At 37.3% G+C, this 20,701-nt stretch overlaps 1 protein-coding gene across 5 annotated transcripts in view; it reads right to left on the reverse strand.

Moving 5' to 3' along the window:
- Positions 1–20,701, reverse strand: part of EPHA7 (EPH receptor A7) — a 166,209-nt gene that overhangs the window by 15,202 nt on the left and 130,306 nt on the right. For 2 of the 5 annotated variants that reach the window (XM_009889002.1, XM_009889001.1), the window contains exons 8-14: positions 16,769–16,877; positions 16,022–16,077; positions 11,934–12,059; positions 7,516–7,701; positions 6,886–6,947; positions 5,373–5,582; positions 4,159–4,308 (exon numbers count right to left, since the gene is read on the reverse strand). In XM_009889002.1, coding sequence (XP_009887304.1) covers positions 4,159–4,308; positions 5,373–5,582; positions 6,886–6,947; positions 7,516–7,701; positions 11,934–12,059; positions 16,022–16,077; positions 16,769–16,877 — 899 coding nt within the window. Of the gene's footprint in view, positions 1–4,158; positions 4,309–5,124; positions 5,157–5,349; positions 5,583–6,885; positions 6,948–7,515; positions 7,702–11,933; positions 12,060–16,021; positions 16,078–16,768; positions 16,888–20,701 lie in introns of all 5 variants that reach the window. The other 3 variants (XM_009888998.1, XM_009889000.1, XM_009888999.1) reach the window with 3 other exon arrangements.

A 20,701-nucleotide genomic window follows, 5' to 3' on the forward strand; every position in this document is an offset into this window, starting at 1 on the left:
ATCTGTGCATGCCCATGTAAAATACAAAAAGCCTGAAGAGATTATAAAAAGATCCAAGAAAAATGTTTAGCAGAGAGAAAATGTTCAGGAAAAAAGTTGTATTCTATGTCTAGCCCTGTTACATTAATGATAAAGTAGCAGAAATGTGCCACATGAGAGAGGAAGACCTGGCTGAATGGTATTTTAATATATCACCTAAACAGAAACTTAGATTTAATAAGAGATGCTGCTAGATGATGATATGATCAAAGGAGAGCATAAATGTCTGAACCAAGAATTACACCCACCCGTTGACTTCCTTAGCTAAGTCCATTTGGATTTAAGTAAAAAATAAAAATAGGTAAAGTGAAATCACAGGAAACTGCTGTAAACCTTGAGGGCAGGATAAAAAAGCACATCAGGAAGCAAGGCAGATAAGAAAGGCTTGTGAAAAAGGGCTAACACACCGTTCATGGGGGATTTCAAGTATACTGACATTGACTGACATAGCAGTATTAGAATTGCTAAGGAAGGGTGCTTGTTCCTGAAGGGTAGAGCATAGGACTGTCTTCTCCCTCTGTTTGTACAGAAAGCAAGATCAGAAGCTGTTCTGGATGTAGCCCTAGGAAGTAGATCTGCCATGATAAATAAAGTTGGTGAATATCCAGGGTTTAGTGAAAATAATAACCTCGGATAAAAAATATTCCGTAGGTTGTGTGAGAAAATGTAAAAGCAGTGGATTGTAAAGTAGACATAACTGCAAAGAATACAAAATGACCTTCAAAAAGCTGGCTGAAATCCATGATTGTATCAAAACCTTTTGCAGAAAAGAAGTTTTGTGAAAAGAGGTGGCATAGCCCAGTCGTAGGGCACTCACTGCAGGTTTGTGTCACAGAATGTCCTTCCGACCTCAGGGAAGTTGCCTCGTCTCCCCGGGTCTCAGCTTTCTGTCTGAACATTTGGAGTGACAGTACTGTCCTACAACTCAAAAATGACTGACAAATATTCAAGTCCTGCAGTAACATCCACACCTTGAAGAATGAGTGCAGTGACCTTTTAGAGACAGTGAAATTATCAGTCAGACAGGGTGGGGAGAAAGGATTTCTGCAGAACAGGGAAATTGGAAGAACGGTACCGTATAGGAAAGAAAACATTGAAAGTAAAATGTAAGATCTTTTAGAGCAGTATTAAGAGGAAAAAGAAAAGAACAGCTCCTTAAGCTTAGAAGTAGCAGTGGAATAAAACTGAAAAATAAGCTACAGTGTGTATAGGACAAGTGGTGTTCTATGAAAAGTAATGCAGAAATTTCTGACCTTCTAAAAGGTAAAAGGTATTAAACCCTTTGTGCATACGACGTATGATTTACTACACATGAAGCAATCGGTTAAGAGGTCAGAATGCAGAGACAACCAATGAAGAATGAAGAAGCAGATGACATCAACAGCAACACACCCACCAACTATCGAAGACCCTTAGAACTGGCAAACCATCTAGGTAAGACTATATCCAAGAGTGTAAGGGGTAGTGAAAACATGAATGAAAAAGGATCATAAACAGGACTTTTCCACACTCACTACGATCTGCAGAGAAACTGGAAAAGAGGAGGGAATCAAGATGATGATACTGTTTTTAAAAGGCTATGGGAATACTGCAGAATCATCTTGTGTATTCTGAATAAGAAGGATGAAACTGGGAAATATAAAATAATGAGTTAGCTAGAGATGCATGAAATCGCTGGTAAATTCCCAAACATTGCAAAAAACATTTGAAAACACTGATAAATAAAGTTTCTTTTCTTTTTTTTTTTTTTTTTTTAAGTTTATACAGAATTCAGATTGAAGGCTACTACAAGTGCCTACTCTGCTAAGAAAGGTGGGGGTGGGCTTCCAAAAATTAGTACTCGAAGATAACGAAATAGATGCAGGAAATTATTATTTTTTTTTTTTTAGTAAGCAAAACTACAAAGAGAACACAGCTGGAGTTCTTACTAATAGAATTGATTTATATTATTTACACTTCCCACAATTTTTCTGCTTTTGCTGCAAAAAAAGAAAAAGGGAATACTGTTAAGAGTCAAGTATGCTTTTATCACAATCAGGCTATCTGAGGATGTAGATTAGAAGAGGACCAGGTCTGTTCACTGTATATGCTGGTTGCCAACAAAGTATTAAATACGTGTAACTGGACAATGTAATGTTATCATTCTGCTTCTGGGTATACAATAATAATAATAATACAAATTAGTAATCACATTAACGGTAATAAATCCAGGAATAGAGCAAAGAAAAAATATGTAAGCCTAAACTTTTGCCCTTTTCTGAAGAACTAATCTGCACTAGGGTCAGCAACCGAATGAAAGCAGGAATTAGCAAACACCAGCAGTCTAATAGGTGAACAGGGTAAAGTGCGGTGGTTTGAGGGTTACTGTTACCAGCACGGATTAAGCTGAGGGGAGTCTACTGCTCAGAGAAGTGGAGGGGACTCTGTGTATCATCTGTGCTGAGCCCTCTGCAGTGAACTTGTAGGACGAGTGTTCTTCTGGTGCACCCTAGCTCCAGGTCTCTGCCAAAAGGAGGATGTTTGCTTAAAAAGAGACTGCAACACAAATTTGTATCCTCCATCAATCTAAAAGAATGACTTAAAGGAAGAGGGGCAGAATTAAAGAAATGCCATCTAAAGATCCAAAGTCAGGGAGGCATATTTTTTAGGAGATCTGATCTAGTCTATGACTACACCCACATCCACTTCTAGGCATAATGATACACTTAAGATATAAACTGCCTGAGTGTAAATGCAAAATTAGAAGAGACACAGTTAGTCTTTTTTATTCCAGTTAAATACTCCCATTGGTAACTGTGAATAACTAACTAATCCTAAGATGATTCTAAATTTTTGCTTTATAGCTTTATCTATGGGATTGGTAGGATGTGTATACGTTTTGCGAGGTATGTTTGAGGACACGCTTGAAGATCATAGCATAGTAGAATATTTGAAATTATTTTACCAAGCAATTGATGCATCTTTTAACTATGTGCTATTGAAGATTATTATGTAAGATGTTAAAAAGAGATGAAACTGCAAGAAGTGGTAATTAGCTGTTTTATGAAAAAGGTTCATTCATGTACTTTGCTTGCAGTTTTTGATAGAGGGAATACTTTTCAAAATCCAACAAGAAGCATGAAGACACCACAATTTCTCCCCTATTTAAAAGTTTTTTCCTTATTGTTCCCTGAAAGATAGGTAAGGTTTGCCTTTGAGGCATCTTATATTCCTGTCAGACTACTTTTATGTTTGAATTTAGTACAGAAGGAAGGTGTCAAAAGAAATGAAACTCTACTGGGTGTCTAGGGAATGTAAATATTTCTCTTTCTCTGCCCCAAGAACTTGTTTGCCCATATTTTGACAGTCCATGAAATCTTTGACACTGAGACCTGTCAAATATTAACAACTTTGCACTGTGCCAAACTGACTCATCATTTACACTTTTATCTTTTTTTTCCAACTTTGATGTCGATCATTCAATCAAAAAATAAAATAATAATAAAAAACCCACTCTAGTCCCCGACCTGAAGAACTTTAAATGAGACTCTGACATCTTTCTTACCTGCATGGCTTTTTCCTGTGTACTTTCTATACTAATAGATACTCTTGTCAGAAATCAAGATTAACACCCATCTGTTCTATTACTGCTTGACCTGTTGCTCTGGGTCGTATTTTATGCAAACAAGGGTATTGTTAAATCAGCATAATTAACTTGAAAAAGCCAAAGTAGGTCATTCACTGCCACTCAGACTTTTAACAACTTTTTTCAACTGATTAATCATTGCTCTGAGGTCAGAAACCTCAGAATTATTTTTTATTGGAAAAAAATAATTCCTTCTATGCTTAAGTGTCATAAAGTGAATAGCACATATTATTATTTTTGATGTTCCAATTTTACTTGATACTCGGGACAGAAACCTACCGCATCCACCTGGCAGGAGAACAATTTAGACATTTACGTAAAAAGTGAATGCTCTGTAACTTTTTCATTTTGTGAGAACCTTATTTTGATAAATATTATTTCTAAACCAACATTTTATGCATGTATTGTGAAACATATATGTATGTGTTTACAATATGTAATTTTTGTTTTTCTGACGCACACACACACTCACAAACAGACAAAGTATAACCTACATCTTGATTTGACATGTCCCAGTAAGGCCGTTCTCCATAAGACATTACTTCCCACATAACTATTCCATAACTCCACACATCACTGGCTGATGTAAATTTGCGGTACTGGATGGCCTCTGGAGCTGTCCATCTCACTGGAATTTTTCCACCCTATGAAAAAAAAAAGGAAAAAAAGAATGTTTTCTTTTTTTTTTTCCACAAAATTTCCATATAATCTTCCATAGAGTGCATTTGTAATTACTTCCATCAACATCAAAAGCAGCACTTATATCATCTACTATAGTTGACCAATTGCAGAATTTTCAAAGGAGTCTAAGGAAGTTTAGGCTCTTAAAACACTTGAACCATAGAAACTTAGACACCTGTCTAAGCTAAGTTGGATGCATTTCTCTGGAAGTGCTTATCTCTCCATTGATTTTAAGGGGCTGCTTAGATGTCTTATTTACACTAGTTATAACTTCTGGCTGGCTGAAGCCAGATGAGGGGAATCTCATCCTGTTCATATAAATCCCACTGAATTATCATATGGCTCCTCTGAAATCTCGGACTGACATTTTTAAACCAGGATCCCACTTAGAGCCCAGCAGCAGGAGTGACAGCTGTGAAGCCGGTGTGGTTTCCCCGATCTCTGCGCCTGTTGGAGCAGATTCCAGGGGCCCCTCCTTCCCTCAGCATGAGAAAATAGGTACAGCAAGGCCCCATGGGTGGGAAAGGGGAGCTGGCTCAACAAAAGAATAAAGAGCATAGTGTGCCCGATGAATGCCTGTTTAAGAAAGGCGTCCCACCCAAAAGCAAGGGAAAATACAGGAGTTGAGCTTTGTCACAGTCTAGCCTCAAGCTAGTCAACTTTATCATGAGATAAAATCTAGTCTGAAAAATAGTAATAGCCTACAAATATTTTAATTGACTCATAGTAAATGAGATGATTAAAATTTTTATGGGTAAAACTCCCATATTTGTTCAAACAGAAAATCATGAGGAAGGGAATAATGAAAATACTGTACAAAACTTTTAGAACTTTACCAAATAAAAATGTATGTTCCTACAAAAATATCAATCCCTAATTAGAGCCAGATTTCTGCAGAGATTGTTTTCCTTTTGACTGCTTAACATTTCTCAAGCAATTAATGTATTTCTCTGATCTATCCTCTCTAGAAGATATGCTTCTTCTTAATAGCCACATCTCAAAACTAAAATCCATTGATTTCTCTTACGGTAGTAGTGTAGACAGCCTCTGGATCATCTTCTATAACTCTGGAAAGGCCAAAGTCTGACACTTTACAAACAAGGTTGCTGTTGACAAGAATATTGCGTGCTGCAAGATCCCTGTGTACATATCCCATATCGGCCAAATATCTCATTCCAGCAGCAATTCCTCTCAACATTCCCACTAGCTGAATGACTGTAAATTGCCCATCATGTTTCTGGAGGGAAGAAAGGAGCAGCAATTCTTGTTAGTATAGCTGAGAAGAGAAATAAGAATTAGTTTTACAACTTTAGCTTTCGACTTTTTTACTACTTCTGTGGCAATTCATCCTGGGGCAAAGAAACTCACTTCAAACAAAAGTTTTATTTTCTTCAGAGATAAAGCAGTACATCCAGTTTAGAAATGTGTGAGTAGTTAACGTATTAGAAATAACAAAACTTACTAATCACTATAAATTTCTGGCTAAGTCATGGCAAGTCTCTTCTAAGAGAGACTACCTGATGCACAGCTCTTTATCTTTCAGCCTAATTATTTGTATCAAGAAAATAAGAACCATCTCCTTTTGGAACCCTAATTACTGATAATTTTATTCATAGCTTGGAGTTTATCAAACAAATATAATCTTTCTGTTCTCTATAGAGTGTTTATAAATCACCTCACTCTATCCTGAACACCTGGTAACGAGTCAGAGCAGGCCAGTTCAGAACACGTACTCAAAAAATGCTAAATTGTCGTGAATTTGCATTCCTTTTTCCTTATAGCAGCCTTCCAGTACCAAAGGGGGCCTACAGGAAAGATGGGGAGGGACTCTTTATCAGGGAGTGTAGTGATAGGACGAGGGGTAACGGTTTTAAATTGAAAGAGGGTAGATTTAGATTAGATATCAGGAAGAAATTCTTTACTGTGAGAGTGGTGAGACAGTGGAACGTGTTGCCCAGAGAAGCTGTGGATGTCCCATTCCTGGAGGTGTTCAAGGCCAGGCTGGATGGGGCTTTGAGCAACCTGGTCTAGTGGTAGGTGCCCTTGCCCATGGCAGGGGCGTTGGAAGATGATGATCTTTAAGGTCTCTTCCAACCCAAATAATTTCTTGACTCTATGGTTCTATGATTTGTCCTCTTAAACACAACCATAGTCCATTTAGGGATTCTTGTATGCTGATTTCCACCATGCTGACACAATAAAATTCTGCTCCCGTAAGGCATAAGATTGGGCTTCAGCTATTAGTGTTTTTAACTTCAGCTGGTGGCAATAATAAAATCCACCATGTTTATACCACATTAAATCACTTAAATTCCTAGAATGTTCTCATTTCTGATCTGGTTTTGCTGAAATAATGTAGAGAACTGCTAGTATCTGTCAAGATCCATTTCAGCCTGAAAACCATTTTAATTATATGAATATCATGCATGTACACATATATATGCACATGTAGAAACCCATATTTTTAAAAGTGACAATATGTAATATAATATATATGTCACTTAAAATACGTTTATATATGTTTTCACTTTGGTACTTACTCTAAGAAATGCATCTAAGGCCCCATTTTCCATGTATTCTATTACAATCATGACTGGTTTCCCTGAAAGAAAAGACAGATTTTGTTTGAGAAACTGTAACACAAATGGAGTGCCTTTTTTTGATAAAACACATGTTATTCCTTTGAAGGACTGAATCATTGAGACAACGAACATTTCTGAGGCCTCCAGCACTTTTACTGAGCTCTAATAAGTTCTTAAATGCCTGCATGGAACATGGTCATGATTCACAAAATTAAACCATACAAATCAAAATGTCAGTGTGTTCTCCTAACTCCTGCTGTGCGAACAGGACTCTGGAATAATGACACTTCAGATAATATGAAAGGACATACAAAACCTTATCTCTCTGCATGGTCTTTGAGGCTAAATGAAACTAGAAAAATAATATATTTCAAAGTAAAGTACTTCATCTTTTAATCATGCATGCATCTTAATTTTTTTCCTCAGGTTGTAGCATAAAGTAAGTATTGTTTCAGTTAGTTACGCATCAGGAGAAAATCCATTAGGAGTGTGCAGCCTGTTTATAATTTGAATCTTTGACCATGAATAAGCTAAAGTAATTTCTGCCATTATGTTGTTATTTGACTGACAGATCGAGCCACTGCTTACCTCTGGTAACGACCCCTTCTAAGTGAACAACATTGGGATGGTCGAACTGTCCCATGATGCTTGCTTCACACAGGAAATCTCTCCTTTGCTTTTCAGTGTAGCCAACTTTCAGAGTTTTTATGGCCACTGCAACATCTCTCTTGCCAGGAAGTTTTAGACGCCCACTGCACACTTCACCAAACTCTCCTAAAATTAGGTAGATCAACGCTGAATTACTCCGACTATATCAATATTCTTTTTAGGCCTTGATTCAACTAGCCACCTAAGTGTGTGTTTAAATTTTACATGTGAATGTTCATATCTGAAAAGGATTACTTAGGAACCCAAAGACAGGCATGTGCTTTAAATGAATTGCTGACTAAGTATCTTACGGAGTAAACACTTCACGTTAAGCCAATCTACAGGACTGTTATTTGAATCTTTTAAAAGACTTGTTAATAATTTGTTACATTTTTTCATAAATAGAAAATAAATATGAAGTAGCTTTCATAAGAAAATCCTATCACAGAAATAGTAATACTATTTCTAAGTGAAAATGTCCTTCTGTTCTACATGGTTTCCTTGCTATCTTCAGATCCAATGTTTTTTTTTCTTTCAAAGGCAGTTCTTTGAGACCTGCTTTTAATTTAACATCGTTATGGTGTTAAATGAAGCACTACATTATTACCTTCAAGCAGGATAATTTACTTTGCAGATTATGAAATGAAAGGTGTGACTTATAATAATTTTGTTACATTAAACAAACACAAGCAAATGCTGGAAGTTTGTAAAGGGCTTCTAAACTAACAGACAATTGGAACTGGAAGAAGCATGTGAAAAAAATGGCCAAGCGGCCAGCAAGAATACCAAATAAAAAAAGGCTCAACAACAATAATTTGGGAGAGAAGTAATTGGACTTCATTAGACAGGAAAGAGGACGGAAGCGTGTGAGATGTGGAGTTGAATGGCAAAACATGTCCCTCACTATTACTGAGATTTCAAAAGATTTAAAGATTGTCCCTTGCCTCACAGCCATGTCAGCAGAGAGAGAGAGACCTCCTATTCTGTGGCCAGGAAGAAAAGTCTCTCATGATATACAGGAGAGAAGGGTAGCAACATGTCTCATACTGAATAAAGGGGAGCATCTCTTTAAAAAGAAAAAGATTCATTGCAAAAATATTTAATAATCTGCTACTTTGCAGATTTATCTGGAGTATGGGAGATATAGATCCAAATCCCTCCTTCAAATCAAATCAAGTCTGAAATTTATCTCCTGCATAGCTGTGGAGTGCCTTAACACTAAACACAAGTATGCAGACACACCTACATCCAAGACATGTTTTAGGGTGAGTGCTGAAAAAAAGGATTGAATTAGGAAAGACTAACAGAAAGTTTGATTAGAGAACCCCTTTGGGACATAGACTGAGGTCCTGAGAAACCTGGTGGGATCAGGACTTAAGTAGACATACACACTGGCAAGGCATCTGGCTGGCAGTGGAGAGAGGTAGGCTTGGAAATGGGGCTGAATGCCTGAAGAGGTAGATGTTGAAGTGTCCTAATGGATGAGTTCTGAGAAATCCTGTTTAGGACACCATCACGCTTCCAACACTACTGTTCCCCTGTCACCCCAACAGCAGAGGTTAGAGAAGGAAAAAAACAGTACCTGGGCCTCAGCTTCTCACATTCTCCAGCCAGAAGCATAGAACTTTGACCAGACCTTAATATTTCCAACCGACTTGTTTAGGCAAATCTCCACTCAACATATCTCGTTTTACTAGTCTCATAGAAGATGACTGCATACGGAATCAGTTTCCTCTTGCTCCTGGTCTATGCTGGCTGAATTAAGGTTAGCTCCAATCAGTTCCATGTACCTCTGCTAACACCATGCTGAACCTGAGCTAATTGGCCAGACAGACTACAAATGTTCCTGCCCGCATAGGGGAGGCATGAGCATCAACCATCGGAGTTGTGGACTGAATATCCATGTCATAGCTATGAATACCGTGAGGCAGGGACATACATACAACTAGTTGCACATGCCCTTAGTTCGGTGCTTTAACCTCCCTCCTGCACTTCATTAGCAAAATGGATGACGATTAATGAATTCACCTCACTCACAGCTCCTAGCCACAAGAACTTACTAAAGGATAACAGTTTTCTCTAGCAGCACCTTACAAAATTATTTTTGTTCCACGCTGAAAACAAGACGTGAGTATGTGTGTGTGTGTATGTGATACTTCAGAGCCAGGTAATTAGGATACTTGGCATGGGAGACGCTAAGGCTTAACTCCTTTCCAGCTCTCTGTGATCTGATTTTGATTGATTTCCAAAAGCAGATCACTTGCATCTCAGACAAACCAGAAACTTGAACTTGTATGCTATGCATTTCAGGACAGGATGCTAGCTAATGAACCACTTTTATTCCCAAGAAAATAGTATATTCAGCTGAAACGATGCCCAGAAAGGATCCGGAAAATATGACAACAATAGTGGGAATACTGCACAGCCACACAGCCACTAGCTCAGCATGTCAAGAAGGAAGAGGCATAAACAAAGGATGTGTGGTATGAACAAGGACTCAACATAGTGGACACCATATTCTGTATCTGGCAGGTGGCCGCAGCGGGATGGTAATGAAAATCTTGGCAAGGAAAGCACATATCCCTCATGTAAATTGAGCACAAGCATACTTGCACCCTGTTTGTCTGAGAGACATGGCACTACTCAATAGTTGACGTGGCCAGCATCGCTGATGCATATTGAGACTGCTAAGTGGCTTTTCTGGTGCTGTCGCTAGTAGAAATTCTATATTCTTCTTTGATGCATGAGTTTCAGCTGCTTCTTTGGGTCTTTAACATTCTGTTGTTCCTGGACTGCATTTCATTTCACTCCTATTTGCTATCTACATCAACAGGTTAAAGCCATAGCTAAACCCCATACACAATATGCTTTCGCTGTAGCACTTCTAATTAACTTTCTGCAGAAGGACTACTAAGACACGTTAGGTTTTTTGTTATCAGTTATACTCATTAAAATCAAGCATAAATTTGTCTGCAGTCAACAAAATTAACATTCTGGAATTAGTCTGTCATAACAGTGAAAATATTTTTTAAACTGTATACTCTGCAACTGAAGCGTTGTCAGCATTTTGCTCAGAAGGCATTGGCAAGGTCCAACTGAATGTATCTTTGTGCTCTGAACTGTTCCTATGCTGATAGTATTTTAACTCAAAGCAAAAGATAAAGCTCAGTAATTTTTCTGTGCTAATCTTGAATTTGAATCTTGTATATTGTGTATTTATTAGAAGCGATGCTGCCATTCTAGCATCACAAAAATTACTAGTTAGCAAGGGCTGGATTCTTACCCTCTTACTCATGTGAAGGAATAATTTGCTCAGCAGTGTTGTTAATTTCAATGGTGTTACTCCTTGATTAAGACATGATTCAACATGAGTGATGTTACTTTAAGGAGGCATCGTGAATTCTAAGTGTAAAGATTTTTTTATGGGTAAACCAGCTTATTTTAGAGAAACTTCTTATTCTTCTCTTTTTAAATAATACCACAGTATGTAATTTACAGCGCATGCCAAACTACAGGGTGATCTTAAAAGTATTCTACTAATACTTTTATAAAACAACAGGAAAGCAAAAGAACATTTCCTCCAGGAATCCAAAGTATTTGATATTTTTCTTACCCACGGAAACTTAATTTCACTACATGGAGTAGTGCAATAAAAATGTCACATATCTTATTAATGCAAACAAATGAAACTGCCTTTTTAGAGCATGAACACCATGGCTTAAGTAGGTGGTAGACAGTTCAAGAGGAAGAAAAGCAATGTAATGCTGGTGCAATTACAATCAGTCATGAGAAGTTAAACAATAACTTTTTGTATTCATAAAATATCAAAAAGAAAAATGCTAGAACAAAAAACAGCCTTAGGGAAGATTTTGCTATACAGAAACAAGACCTTCCTAGTCTCTATTTAAGATTTTGTGCTGCAGCCAGTTTTTCTTACTCACATGAACAAAAATTCAGAGGTCAAAAAGCCCTCTTGCAAAAGGAAAGCGAGCAGAATTTGCACTCATGCCTAACGCCTTTACTGTGACAGTAAATAATAGGCAGCAAAACTGCCCCCCTCCCCCCAGTTACAATTTTCACAGCAGATACAGAATTAGAAAGCCACAAGCTTTCGACGTCAAGCAAGATTCTTCATTTACTTATTTATTTGGGGGGGGGTTGTTGTTTTTTTTCCCCCTGTTTTTTTTTTTTTTTTTTTACATTTTAGAAGCCAGTGCAGCTTCATTGCTCTTAACCACTCTGGCAAATGCAAAAATTCTTCTATACTTGAGGCATAATTATTTGCCTGTCATTATGATGTATGAGTTTCGATCCCGGCTAAATGGAACAGTTGAATCAGGAAGCCACAGCAGCCTTACCTGCACCAATCACACGCTCAATTTTAATACAAGAGGCATCTAGCTCCTTGGCGAATTGATGGACAGCTCTATTTGGGTCCTCGTAGGTTTCAGGGTCAATGTAGGTTTTGGTACCTGGAAATTTAACTGTAATGATGTAAGAAAGCATGACTGTGATGAAGCAAAGGCACTTATTGTGCAGTCAGCCCAGGAATTTCATTATGCAGAGTGCTCCTTGGAAGAGTGAACCTGCTTCCCCACTGCCTGAGTCAGAGCCTTTTTGAGAGGCAACTTTGGTTTTAGGCATCATCTGCAAGCATGCTGACACAAGTACACAATCCCATCTCTAAATATGACTAACATTAGCATCTGCGTCTCCACCTTGAAGTGAAAGAAGTAATACATATTAAATAGTGCTCAATGGAATAAAATGCAAGGGTTGAGTGGGAGTAAAAATAAAGCAAGGGAAGGGGTAAAAAAACAGCAGAGGACATGAAACCTTTCTTCTGTGTAAGGACAGCTTATCCTCTTTCCCCAGGTTGCGTAAACAGCATTTCTTTATATTATCTCTGTCTTCTAGCGGGATTAGAAAGACTCCTCCACCTACTTTAATTTGCTTGAACTACTGAGTACAACATTATTTACAGACTGTGGCAATAGCCAAGCTAAACTATTCACAGCACTTAGAATTTATATCCTTAGGTATGTTTCTTGCACTAGAATATGAATGTGAGAAACACTTGTAGTCAACTTGTAAAGGTGTAGGAAAGGACAGCGGGCTCTGTGGCACAATTATTCCCTCTCTCAAGCACCTAAGTGACTAATGTGCAGCGATTTGGTTTTTGCTCCCTCTTTCTCCAGTATAGCACGTAGTACAACTCAGGCAGTGTGGCGCTCTGGCCAGCATGTAGTTTTTTCCCTCAAGTTTCCTGCGGATTCAAGAAAATTATTTTTTGCTCTTCTGGTGAAATTAGAAACTTCTGGTGAAAGTAGGGCAACCCTGGAAATCTATTAATCAAGCATTTTTTATGAAATAAATTCAGCTCACAAGGATTACAGTCCTGAGCTTTAATTAAATCAGTGAATTAAAACTCAATATAAAAATGCAAGAATGTTCCTCTGCTAATTGATATACTGATATACCAAATAGGATCAAAAGTCAATACAAAACATATATAATTATGGTTGCTTTGTAATCTTTTAATTGAACATAAAATATTTTAAAATTGAAACTATATTGAAAAATAGCTTAGTAATCGTGCATTTATGCTTCAGATGGTATTACTGACCAAAAAAACCCAAACTCATAAGAAGGAAAAAGCTAGAGAATTTGTTTGAATGTTTGAGTAATCTAATGAATTTACATCCAGAAAAATTATTTGAAGTGTTGCCCAGATGTTATTATCTGCCATATTACGTATTTAAATAGATGTTTTTCAAATAGTGTTGATAATGCCACAAATTCTTAAAATGACAAATATCTATTTCTTAAAACCAAAAATGAGAAAATGAGAAGAAAGCAATAGCTTAACCTCCTATAATAGTGCTTTTAGGCAGGGAGAGGGAGAAGGAGCCATCCTCTTGTGTTTGTCATAAGGGGCCTGGATTGGAGGTAACCTTGTGAATCTCAAGTGAGCCTCTGATGGTTCTTTATTCAAGCTGTCATAAAACATTTTGACAGGCCAAGGCTACCCTGGCATACCAACATGAAATAACACTGGCCTGGATTTGAAGACATTGTTAGAAGAAAATAGTAGGAGGAAACCAAATATAAATCTGAATTGCTTGACTAAACTCCTCCATTGTATTTGTATCTTCAAGTGTAGCACTTGAGGTCACAGACAGTTGAGGGGGACTGAAATGAAATATATGATACTCCATTAAATACAGTGCTTTAAAACCTGCTTTAAAAAATAGTTACTTGTAAGTTTTTGTGTTAAGTAAGTGTTTGTTGTAAATTACGTTTTTGAAAATCCAATCTGGTACCTCAGCACAGAAGAAGGTTGTCTAGATGTTACGGAACAAAAGTACACCAAACTGGTATTTACAGTTCTGTGACCAAACTGGTGACCATAACACTGGGTTCCATCTCATTCTGTACATGGTTACCAAATAAAATTAAACACTAAACCTTCAATCAACAGTGCATGAAAAACTAGCTTGGCAAAGAGTGACTTATATTTGGTGCTATGATTTTAAAAAAACTGTGTATGCTAACTGTTCTGACTGATTTGCTGGATAACCAGATTTCTTGAAAGTAAAATGAGGGAAATGAGCACTTATAAAGTCTCACCATTTCTGCATCAACTATTAATCATTAGGTAAAAGCTTTCATATTAATTCATTTACATTTTCACCGAAACAAAAAATGTCACAGATAATGGAGACGAGGAAAGGAATTATTTAGCTAGCATATTCCTTTTGTTTATATACTGAAATACAAGAATACATAGTTGATCTTTTCCTTTAAGGACATAATGAGGATTTTAACAGTGAAAGCAGTAGCTCTTCTGAAGACATGAAAAGCTTATAATGCATCTACGAGAAGAAAATTTCGAATCCATCACTCCCAGAATAGCAACATTTAAGTAGCATCAGATTTTTGATGAATTCTTTAAAATCAGCTGTACTGCAAAGTGCATGATAAATAATTCTTATCCCATTATTATTTTCCACCTTTCTTGCACAGATTATGAATTGATTGACTAAAGCTGCAATAATGTCACTACTTAGTTTAATATTCACTGCATTTAAACGAAACCTTTTAGGTAGCAACACAGCCAAACTCGGGGAGCATGAACAAATACCAGCTGATGTGATTTTTTCAGGGCATAAAGGTGAAATAGAAACCTTGATCTGAATTTGAGTGTAGCTTTGGCCAGAACTACTCATTTAAAGACGTGTGCATTGAGAAGATACTACAAAGTGGTGGCCAGTGGCTATTTCATTGTCTATGTGACGTTACATTCTGGTAATTGTAATGATTTTAACATATGTGAAATAAGATAAAGCATATTGCTTTCATTCAAAAAAAAAAAATCTGATGGATTTAAGCAACAGCTGCAATTATCAGTAGACAACAAAGGCTACATACATCATAGTATGACTAAATGGCAAGTTCTGATACGAGAGTTATCGGTCATGGGAGAAGACTGGAAACGCAGGAATTGTTCTGTGTTGGAACTTATATTCAGTTTAATTCTAATACGTGATTTTTCAATTTTGAGTGCTCAAAATAATTTTGCAACTTAGTTTTACCATACTTCCTGTGTTAATGACTGATTCTAAAAGAACTGAAAACACTTTTAATTTCTCACGTCAAAATGGTATTACAACTGAAAGGAGAAAGGGCTAAAATAAGAAAGATTTTTAAACAGTATTTTGATAAAACTGAAACTATTTTTGCATAACTATTCCTTTGCCTTTAATTTTTAATTGTCACTAACCCAAGAAAGATGTATTTTATTGAATTTTCCTAGGGTTCTAGCATAAGTTCATATGGTAGCTCTGATTTTAACAAGAGAGGCTTTAAGTGCCATTCTTCGCTAGGCAAGTGGTCTAGAAAAGGGAACAGTAATGAAGTAGCTGGCCTTTCTTTTCATATTAAATTTTCTATTTTTAAGGACATTATGTTTTGCAAATATTGATGCTGTGGTATTCACAGTAGCAGAAAACAGCTTCTGAGCAGAACAGCTTCATTGTTAGGGTGGTGCAGTGACCCACACTTTCTTAATCTGAAGTTTGCCTGAGGCAAAGATCATACAGTCACTTAGCTAAAGGTCTCTCAAATACTGCACCTCAGAGGCATCATTAAGACGGTGTGAAACATTTATTCAAAGCAACCAAAAGAAAAAAAAAAGCAGAACAAAAACATCAGTATATCATACACACATATAGAAATAAAATCGTCTGTGTGAGCAATGTTGACTTTAATCTGCATTCTTTTTGTGTAGGTCACATTTTTACAGTGTTTAACTTCCCACTTGCTATTTACACAGCATTTTTTAATTTCTTATGGCTTTGTCTTTCATGCAGTGTTGTTTTAATATTGTTTACACTATTGCAGTTGGGAATGTTTGAAAGGAGGGAAAAAAAAGCAAAACACTTACAATGAAAGTAAAGTTCTTCATCCCCTTCTTGATCAGCTTTGCTATAGCCACAGTGCCTGAAAAGAAAGACTCCAGTTTTACTGGTAAATAATGATTTACTTCCTCACATCTAAAGTCCTGACTTCAGCTTTGCAGGCTGGGATTTTCAGGTGCTGAGCACCTAACTCCTGTAGGCCCTTTGAAAGTTTCAGCTATAATTCTCTTGACAAGAGAGTTTTAAATAAATCATGAACAGTTGCAATCAAAAGGCTTTTGTATCAAATACGAGTTGGGACAGGTTCTAAAGAGAAAATTCTAGTTCTGGTGAAAAGCTTCTACGGATAAAACAGAGGATTAAAGAACTTGAAAGTAGAACACTGTTTTACATGAGGATATTCTTAAACTTACTGCTGTGCCTCTTTTTTTTGAATGTAAAGTCATTTAAAGGCTGATCAGATAAAGTGTCAGACTCCTCCAAGTGAGAAAACCGAACAGAAAGAGGGACTTTGAGAAGTGCAGGTAAAGAACCTGCTAGGGGTTCCTTTTACAGCACATTTACATAGGACAAAAAGAACATCTTGATTTAAGTGTGTCTTGGCAAAGTAAGAAGATGAATGGTATAACTGATAACAGGATTTAAATGAAATTTGTCCTTACTAAAAACAACTTCCGTTTCAGTTTTGCAAATTACTATCCCAGGTTAGACTATGTCTCAGGAGTTCACAAGAGTGGGGTCAGATGTGCTTATGCCTACACAAGGTGCAATACCTTCTCCCGATGATGAATCCAAACACCATGAAGACCAGAATGATGGTTCCTGCCACAGCAACCACAGCTATGATAATAACAGGATTCTGTTCACTGGAAACAGCCGTGGCTACGAACAGAGCACAGAGCAGAGATTAGTTTAAAATTATTCCCTACAAAGGAACTGCCAAAAATTGTCAGCCATCATGAATTGCAGACTGTTCGTTTACCTTTGCCTGAAACTATTACATTGATAAAGTTAGTCTAAAGAAAGGCCTCCAACGGAAATTAGTGCTGGATGAGTTAATGGTTGTCTACAGGGAATAAAAAGGAGCTACGCTGGAACTGACTTGGTCAAAGTGGTACAGCCATTAGCTGAAAGCCATCACCCGCACCAGCCACTTCCACTCCCTCCTACTGCTGTGCTGCCCTCTGTTTTGCTCAGTGGTTGACTCTTTCCTAAAAGAGAAGACCTGGATATCCCTGTAAAGGGGGACAGTGGGAGGATAATCCCTGAAGAGCTCTTTTTCTAGTCTCCCCTCTAAAACTAGTTGATATGACTTTGATTGTACCCAAGGAAACAGTGTCCTAACTATAAGAAGGTTAGAGATGAAACACTACCTATTAACACAGATTTCCTAGTTAGCATATTTCTATCTCTTACTGCTATTAATCATTGTAAATTGCTATTATTACTTATCATCTGTTTCTGTTAGCAACAAAAAGGTGCTTCCACATATACAAAATGGAATTCTCCATGCTTCAGAGAATTTACATGCTAAAATATCCACACATTATCGCTCTTTTTATTCAGATATGCCAATGCTATTAATATATGCAAATGTATGCACGTCACATTAATATAAACTGAAGATGTAAATACTTAGCCTGAGAAACCTCAAGGTTTGTTAAATACATTGCTTGCCTGACATCTAATGAGGGTGGCCATGTACTCAGTCGTGTTAAATGAGTACTGTAGAGCTATGCTGGTTTGTAAAGTGAGGATCTCGCCCAAGAGACTAAGAATAAAGGAGGAGACATCAGGCAGTGATGCTAAGCAAGGGACTGTGAAAGTGTGAGTCATGTGGAAGCAGCAGAGAGAGGAAAGAGGAAAAAAAAAAGGAAATCCAAGTGATAGCTGATTAACTAAATTGTAGATGGTATGTTAATACGGTTAACTGCGGGTAGTGGCAACTGAACAGGAATGTCTACACAAGGATTTTATGAATTCCACAAAATCAGGTTCCTGTTGCAGATTCCACAGGTTCCCATTGAAACAAATAAACCACTCTTTTGTTTGCTGTATTGGGAGAAGTGAGCCAATCAACGTGATTTATTTTGTCACTGAAACTGACCTGTACCAACTGCTTCCCCCCCCCCAAATAACAAACCTCTTATTATACTACACAGATACAGAATAATCTGCACTGGAGGGAAATTTCTCCAACACCCCACTCCCACACGCCAGTTTTATTTCCTAAAGAAACTTTGTAATTTTACTATGTTCTACCTCATGCAGGTGAGGAATATCTCATTATTCATACTGGTCTTTAACTGAAAAAAACAAACACTTATCTTTGAGTAACTGTAACTTCTGAGATACCCAGGTCAGCAGGACGCTACTGCAGGCCTGCGTATATCCCACCTCTGGAACTTTGAGGAAATCAGAGGTCACTATCTCATGCAATAACTAATATCTCAGGCATAAGTAATACAACTCAGTTCCCGTAACATCATCGGGCCACCAAAGCAGACAATCCTAAGCATGGGAATGTCAAATTTACATAAAATACAGCATTTCCTAAAACTGTTCCTTTCTCTTTTTGAATTTCAGTGAAAACCTTACTTGAAAGTCAAGAAGAGGCAGCATCCAGTGTACAAAGCTGCATCCATCTAACAGAGTTTGGAAAAATATCCAGCCCAGCCTGTCACCTAATCTAGCAGCCAAGCTGAATGCATAGAGGTTGACATATGCGAGTGGGTTGCTCTGCATAAGTGCCTCACAGATTTTGGGTACTGGCACATTTTGGAAGCAGGCCGAGGATGTAACTTGGGCTCTGGAAAATGCTGGCTGCATGGTACACTGGCCAACTGGTAAGATAGGTGGGATTCAATGTGTGATGTATTTTTACATCTTCTAGGAAAAAAAAAAAAAAAGAAAGAAAAATAAAAAGTCTGATTGTGGGCTTGGTCTGGTATGAATTCAGTGACAGCAGTGTAAGACATGTGCCCCTGTTCAGGTACTCTGTGCTGCTTCTCCCTTCTGTGTGATGAACTCAGTCCGTCAGCGTGTGATTCAGAAACCAGCTTCTGGAATGAACATTGGGGTTTGGCAGAAATAAAGATGCTAGATTGTCCTTAAAGGAATGATTTTGGGCTGCAGGCAATCCTTTCAGGGGGTTGACCTGTCACTGGTGCTGCCACAATGTTGATGGCAGGACTGGGAAGTCTGCCTTTACCTCTGCTTAAACTGTGCTCACACTCAGAGGGCGAGACAGGGACCTGGTACTTGGGCAATCAGCTACAGGTGACATCTAATCTGACATTACGATATTTGAATATCCAAATGAACGAGGCAATACTCAATTTAAAGGAGTCAAAACCATCTTTTAAGTACATGGTTGGAGGGATGGGGAATAGATATCCAAACAGCCTGGAGGATTTAAAAAAAGATATCTGTAAAAGCTGTGCTGCTCCTCCAGCAACATTTCCTCATGCAAGCAACCTGAAATGTATGAGTTGCAGAAAAGAGTTCCTGTTGAAGTCCACCATGAAAGCTTTAATGATAAATTAGATTTATGTAGGCCAAATATCACTTTCTTAAATATTATTCTTTATGTCTTCTATAAAAATTTGTAGCAGTGTTATTTCAGACATTAGAAATAAATTTCACATCTGCATATTACTTCAACCTTTCCTGATTTAACCTGATTCACGGCAAAAGGAAAAACTGAAGTCTTCATGCCAGGTTGTGCCGAGTCCTTTAACACTGAGAGCTGTAATGAGTGGCAAACCCCTTCGATTACAAAAAGCGCAGGATTATCTTTAGATCCACCGACTACAAGTCATTTACCATAACTTTTAAATACTTCAGTGAATCAAAAGGTAAAATTACCACCTAAGTGCTATTCTGTGGATTTGTACTTTCTTCCTTGAGGGACTTGTGTCCCTAATAACCAGCAATGATTCCAATAAAATAATACAATGATTAAAGTACTTCAATCTGTGGCAAGCACAGTATAGAAGAGAAATATCTTGCCTTATAAAGCATTTTTACTTCAAAAATTTGAAAGTTTTACATAAATATGCATGCAATGCATGTATGATATGTGCAAATATGGGTATAAAATATGCATATTCTACATATCAGAAAATATTAATATAATGGATGGGGTTCCTCAAATATTGAAAAGTGGCCACGTCACAATTCAGAACCACAGTTCAGAAACCAGAGCATAATACAAAAATCTCCTTAATCAACAGCACCAACCAAAAGGTGCCAACCAGTTGAAGTGCCAGGAAAAATTCGGGCAGGCAACATGACCAGCTGACTGTGATGGTCACTAAATACATATTCTTACATATATATTTTTTTTCTTAAAATACTTTGACATCTTTAAAAGCTGCATTCAGAAATCCACTGTAATAACAAGAAGCCAACACCTCTTTAACTGTAGCACAACACTGGTTTACTGCTCACCTGTACAGTACTTCACTTGTGGTATATTTCCTAAAAATTACCGAATGAAGGTCTTCCTTTAAAATGTTAACAAAAGCCTAATCTGATTAGCTTGCAAGTTCTGATAACACTATAAATTAATATGAGAAACAAATATTTTTGTGCAAAACAATTTTAGAAGAACTTAATGAAATTTACTATCTTTTTACCAACATTATAATTATTTCTGATAACCATATGTAGAAAATTGTGGATGCTTATCCTTGATGGGAATT

Source organism: Charadrius vociferus, unplaced genomic scaffold (assembly GCF_000708025.1).
Source record: "Charadrius vociferus isolate BGI_N301 unplaced genomic scaffold, ASM70802v2 scaffold166, whole genome shotgun sequence".
NCBI classification, from domain to species: Eukaryota; Metazoa; Chordata; class Aves; order Charadriiformes; family Charadriidae; genus Charadrius; species Charadrius vociferus.